General features: G+C 38.3%; 1 protein-coding gene across 1 annotated transcript; it reads left to right on the forward strand.

The window, feature by feature from the left end:
• The first annotated feature begins 2,898 nt into the window (after positions 1-2,898).
• LOC105453661 (esterase FE4-like) lies at positions 2,899-6,104 on the forward strand. Its single transcript, XM_011695800.1, has 9 exons — positions 2,899-3,125; positions 3,679-3,967; positions 4,094-4,279; positions 4,380-4,582; positions 4,762-4,930; positions 5,009-5,175; positions 5,279-5,423; positions 5,571-5,703; positions 5,778-6,104. Exons 1-9 carry the CDS (start codon positions 2,907-2,909, stop codon positions 5,938-5,940), a joined length of 1,674 nt encoding a protein of 557 aa, XP_011694102.1. The 5' UTR covers positions 2,899-2,906; the 3' UTR covers positions 5,941-6,104.
• The last annotated feature ends 225 nt before the right edge of the window (positions 6,105-6,329 follow it).

Consider the following 6,329-nt stretch of genomic DNA (forward strand, 5'->3'; position numbering starts at 1 on the left):
ATTTCGTTCGCGCACCGCCGGGCGTTTACCGCCTGGTCGCTCCTGGCCGCGTTGTTTTCGTATTATCCGAAATTCTTCCGGTGTCAATGGCCCGTAATTCGAGCAAACAACGACCGGCTAAACGGCTCACGACTATGGCCCACCCGTTCATAAATTCGCGCCGGGTCTCTTTTATTACTGTCGCGATACGTTTCGCAAACTGCGCGACTGCGTAACGCACGATTGGGCACTCGCGCGCGTGCGGGGCCGTTTGCATTTCGCATATTGCGACGAGAAATTTTATTGTACTCTTCCACAAGTTGTTTTCACAGTTACTTGCGCGTGGAATGCTAAATGAAGTTACAAAAATATCACGATAAAATCCTTTTTTGCATTTCCTGTATATATACAGGAATTTATCATCAAGAGAAAAGCAACGCACTTTTTGAACTGTAAGAAGGAGATTTGCCGTTGTTAGATAAGTTTTCATCCTGTTGTTACATAAAAAAAAAAGATAAAATGGATCTCAAGTTCTTGTTACATTTGTAGACTTTAAGTTGGGCGACTCGAGGCGCCGGATGCTGACGTTAACGTTCGCCTCAAATTGCCGCTTTCACACATCGCTTGTTTCTTGAAAATTAGCATGTTGATTAAAATTCGACTTGAAAGTCGCTTTGAAACGTGAAACTGGGCCGTAAGTTTCCCGGGATAGAAAACGCGTAGAAGAGTGAGAGCCGTCGATGCCGGGGCGTGGACAAAGTGGTCATATTTCGCACAAGTGTCCCATGTCTACCCTTTTGTCTTTTCCCTAGCGGCAACCGTTGAAAGCAGCTTGCTGTAAGCGGATATTCTATTTAGGAAAAAAAGTTGGAAGCGCGCTTGTTTCCTTGCCGTTGTATAAAACTGCTTATCGACCGGCTTGTCCTCCTTCACTGCATAGATCCACTTCGTTTGAATATGCAAACTAATTTATTTCTATACCCTCTTTTCTCGGATCAGGCGATATATAAATAAATACGATCTTCTAAAGTACTTTATTTAGCGGAAGAAGCGCATGACCGAAATTGCCAAAGGGAATGAGCGGACTGCGTTTACGACGTGAATCGAGTGTGTGTGTACCTATCTGCTGTATCGACTTGCCCTGCATAAATTCGGTTTGACTGCAAAGCCGCATTTATGACGAGGGCAACGTCGTTTTCGTCGAGAATCGTCGCCGCCGGCGCGGGCGGAGAGACTCCTCCATGGAAAATCACGTTGAAGTTTGAAAAATTCGATGGCACGCTCGAAACAGACTGAAGCTCACTCGGGGGAACGCTAGGTGGACGGCTGCAATTGCTCACGGAACGTATCTTCCTTCGCCCGAGCACGGCGAACAGATTGTCAGAAACCGTCGGATCGTTCGTTAAAGCGAAAAATCACGTGCGCAAGATTTACTTCGATTTCATATTTTTTTCGATTGCATCGTCTGTCGGCGCGCCGCGCCGTTCCCCAAATGTTGATTTATCGTGAAATAAACTTTGCTACTCATAACTACAAACATTAGGAAATAAATATTTATCTTGCTGAATTTTTGAGGGATAAAAAAAGCACTCGTTTTCTATTTTTCTTTTTCTATCAGATCAGTCTGACGAAAAATAAGACAATATTTCCTTAATTCTCAATTGGTGCATAAAATATATGGTCGTGATGAATTTTAATTATGCCGTCAATTCACACATTAATGAAACTTCATGTCGTAAATATTGAAAAAATTCGAAGCAATTCTCTTTTAACCTTAATTTTAACCTTAATTACCGCATAACTCGTAAAGTTCCTATCAAGTACATGGTCTTAATCATTAAGGCATACCATTCAAATTCATTCTACAGTTTGTGCAGCTGTGCTCGCCTCATTTCTTCTCTTTACATCTGCTTTTCTATTTGCGCGAATGTAAAAGTAAATTATAGAAATTTATTCATTCCGAGTATACGCCTCTGCCTCAAAATTTTACTTTGAAATTTTTCCAAAGCAATAATGCTGCAAATTTTTAATATATTCGTGCATAATGTAACATTATTATGTAATCAATAAAAAGCTGAGCTAATTAACTGTATTTAAAATAACTAAAAATTATTTTAAAAAATTGTTTATTTTATGCTATTTTATATTTTCTTATATTAATCTTATTAGAGTCATTTTCTAAAAATATTCTTTGTTAATTTATATTACGTATTTTCATATAAATAGTTTTTAAATAAAGATTTTATAACTTTGCTTTTATCTTTGTTTTCGAATCTAATAGAGACAGAAATATCATCGCATGGAAAATTTCGATTTCACTGGACTGTAATAATAGGCAATTTACGATTTAATGATGACTCGTCAGAATCATATATGTCTTTCCACAAACCTATATTCTTTAAAACATACTCTTCTTTAAAACATATTAATGCAATCACGTTAAGAAATATGATGAACGGCTATTTAGAATTACATTTATCAATGATACGTAATGAATACATCGCTGATTACGGATGAAAAATTTGCTAAACCAGTACACCGTATTACCTGCGCATATTGCGGGAGATAACAATAAAGAGCAATTTATCTCTTTTATCTCTGGTTCTTGAAAAGCCATGTAGTTTGTATGATGTACCTTATTGCGGATTACAATAAATTTCAGGAAGCACATTATGAACCTCTAATGAAGATTATGTATCGAGGCTAAAGATAAACTGAGGAAATCCGACCTAACAATTCTACCTGAAAACCCGATGTTGCGCGGTTATAGTTGACACGCGAGATTATGGAGGCATCTCGTAAATTGCGCTACGGGTAACCTGTTCGCGCTATTATGTTCCCTGAGTAGTAATTGCGTAAATATATAGTCCGTTATAACCCGCTCTTTTGATCGTCAACGTGTTTTCTGAAGCTATAAAAGATGAACGATGATGCGACCTTTTCGCAGTGTAAAAATGTGGTCTAACAAGTTCGTGTTGTGTACGTTTGTGGTCGTATGGGTCAAAGCCGAGCAAGATGTTCAATTGGAAATTCCTCAGGGATTTCTAAAGGGCCTAAAAACTACTACAGTAATGCAGAACAGGCCATACTACAGCTTTAAAGGGATACCCTATGCGAAGCCCAATGTTGGCCCTAATAAATTTCAGGTACGTTGATTGTCAGATACATACATATATATGTCATAGTTAAAGTATTAATTCAGTATACACTTACTAGTCAATGTATGCATCTACTATATCTAATTTAACTTGTAAATATATTCACAAGCAATAAAATTTAATTTTTTACTAGTAAAAGCATACATTTTTACAACTGATTTAGTAAAAGTATCCTAGTCAATGTGAGTATTGTTTAGTAAATAAGCATTTACAAAGAATAATAGATATTTGTATATTTTTGCTAAAATCTGACGTAAATGCATACATTGGTTAATAAATATACATTTACTAAATTTTAGTCAATGGGTGCATTGTTTAGTGAATAAGCATTTACAAAGAATAATGGATATTTGTATATTTTTGCTAAAATCTGAAGTAAAAGCATACATTGATTAATAAATATACATTTACTAAATTTTACGCTTTTAATGTGATGTATTTCTATAGAAAATTTCTATATTTAATAAAAATTAAAATCAAAGAATTAAAAAAGCAATAAATTATGGGTTTAAAATTTCGAACTTTAATTCTTATTTTTGAGATGCCGGAGCCAGCAGAGCCCTGGGAAGGCACGTACGATGGGAGTTACCATCGTGCGTCCTGTCCATTCTTTTGTATGGTACAACAAGATATAGTTGGCGAGGAAGATTGTCTTTTTCTTAACGTTTACACTCCGATATTGAACAAAGACGCTTGTAAAGCCGTTATGGTGTGGTTTCACGGCGGTAATTTTAATCACGGCCTCGGAGACGATGGATTCTACGGCCCTGACTTCTTAATCGAGCAAGACGTTGTTCTTGTGACGCTCAATTATAGATTAGGCGTAATCGGTAAGTATAAGAGCTGCATCGACAAACAACGGCGTTTGTTTCTTCGTGAGACGCTCCGTTTAAATAATTTGCAAAATGGTTAAAATTTAAGGCATGTAATATCACAACATCGTTATCGGATTATAGGATTTTTAAATACCGGTGACAAGAATGCACCTGGCAACGCTGGTCTAAAGGACCAGGTAATGGCGCTGAAATGGGTCAAGGACAACATACATTACTTCGGCGGCTGTCCCACCCGAGTTACGATCTTTGGCGAAGATGCGGGCGGAAGTTCCGTCCAGTTTCACATGATGTCTCCTATGTCCGACGGTGAGATGTGCGCGCGATTACTTAATTACTCGGTCGAAATAAACTTTTGTCGCTTTCCGCGTTGAAATGTATATATACAACACACTTTATCGCGCCACAGGTCTATTCAATAAGGCTATCATGCAAAGCGGAAGCGCGGTAAATACGTGGGCGATATCTTACGATGCCAGAGATGTAGCCTTCAAACTGGGCGAGAAGCTCGACATCGAGACCACCGATTCTGCTGAGCTGGTCGCCAGACTCGCGGAATTCTCTCCGAAAGAATTAATTGCGGCCAGCGATGATTTACCGTTCCTTAAACAGGTATTGTATATACTAACTGAACGTTATTATTGTTATTATTTCCTTGCTGCACGCACGGGAGAAAGACAACATTACGAATTACATTAAGTGAAGTTTACGGTATACAAACACGTAAACTCCCGAAACAGAGACATTACGTTAATTGAGCGCCGATAATCACTACGACTGTCTCATCGCAGAGCGCTATGAACGGCCGTACCGAAGCGTTTATCCCATCGGTAGAAGCTGACATAGGACAGGAGGTGTTTCTACCGGCCGATCCCTGGACTCTTTTGAAATCCGGAAAAATTGCCGACGTGCCCGTTATGGCCGGATTTACGGCCGACGAGTCCGCCTTCTATGTGCAGAGTAATCACCGATACGACATTACATCGGGAGTTACGTCGCTCGGCGTCATGTAAACGATATGAAAACATTTGTTTCCAGTGATGCTCGGCAATATCGACCAGATAAATGAGCACTTCGAGAACTTCCTGCCGAACGACTTGAATATAACCGATGCCGGGCAGAAGAACCAACTAGGTGAAAGCTTGAAGAGCTACTACTTCGGGGATAAATTGATCTCCACGGAAACCACGAAAGAGTTCATGATGGTGAATACTTAACGTTAATATCGTCCCGCGCTATCGCGAAACTTCGTGTAAGCAGCCGCATAAGTTTAACGATGTGCATATTAAAGTTGTTTGTGCATTTTAGATGTTGGACGACGTCATGTTTGACGCTGGGATCGCGCTCAGTTTAGAGGTATTAAGTTCCCGAATTTCGTCTCCAATCTACCAGTACATATTCTCTTACGAGGCGCCGTTCGGTATGATAAAATCTTTGGTCCAAGTGGATGACGGTGAGTTACGAAGTTATGAGTTTCCGTAGGAAACTTGTGTTTGCTACGTATTTCGATGTACTCATTTTGCAGCGGAAGGGGGAATGCGATGTTATACTTTAACAAACTGCGAATTTATTCGTAATTTTTTAATCCTGTTTCAACTAGGCGCTGCCCATGGTGACGATTTGACTTACGAATTCTATTCGGACGCGTTTAAAAATGTGCCACAACCAGATTCCCCCGCGGAGAAGATGGTGCGCATTTATACCACGTTACTGACAAACTTCGCGAAAGATGGGTATGTTCGGATTATCTTTACAATTAGTTTCTAATGGCAGGTACAAAATAAGAAAGCAATTGTGATATTTTTAGAAACCCTACATCAACTATGAATGAGTATGTGAACGTGGTATGGGAACCCAGAGACACAGAAGATGAATATATGAATATTAATCTAGAGTTAAAAATGGAGAAAGGTTTACTAAGCGATAGAGTCGATTTCTGGAAGGACTTGTACAAAAATATTCTTGACTAAAAAAACACATCATATTACAGAAACGTAATATAAATATATTGGTCACATTGAATTTTAGAACTAGCAAATAGCAACGCATAATTATCCTTGTATTGCGATACGACAATATGTACAATGATATGTAAAGATTGTTAAAAAAAAAAAATAAAAATAATATCAAATATATATATATATATATATATATATATATATATATATAAATAAAGTCTTGATTGAAGTTATTAGTAAGACGCTCGTGTAATGCTCCGTCTTGAGAAAAGAGACACTGAAGAGCGACGTGATCGATAAAGTCCGTGTTGAATTATAAAACGTTCAATTAGAGTTTAGCAATTACATTTTCTAACGCTATGAATTATCGCGTTGATATATACATAGTTCACATCAACTCC

The sequence above is a fragment of the Wasmannia auropunctata genome, unplaced genomic scaffold, assembly GCF_000956235.1.
Source record: "Wasmannia auropunctata unplaced genomic scaffold, wasmannia.A_1.0 LD335996.1, whole genome shotgun sequence".
Lineage (NCBI taxonomy): Eukaryota > Metazoa > Arthropoda > Insecta > Hymenoptera > Formicidae > Wasmannia > Wasmannia auropunctata.

Coding starts and splice junctions, on each gene's coding strand:
- LOC105453661 (XM_011695800.1), top strand. CDS start 2,907: ATGATGCGACCTTTTCGCAGTGTAAAAATGTGGTCTAACAAGTTCGTG. Junction 4,931..5,008: donor GTCCGCCTTCTATGTGCAGA/GTAATCACCGAT, acceptor ATTTGTTTCCAG/TGATGCTCGGCAATATCGAC. Junction 5,424..5,570: donor TTTGGTCCAAGTGGATGACG/GTGAGTTACGAA, acceptor TGTTTCAACTAG/GCGCTGCCCATGGTGACGAT.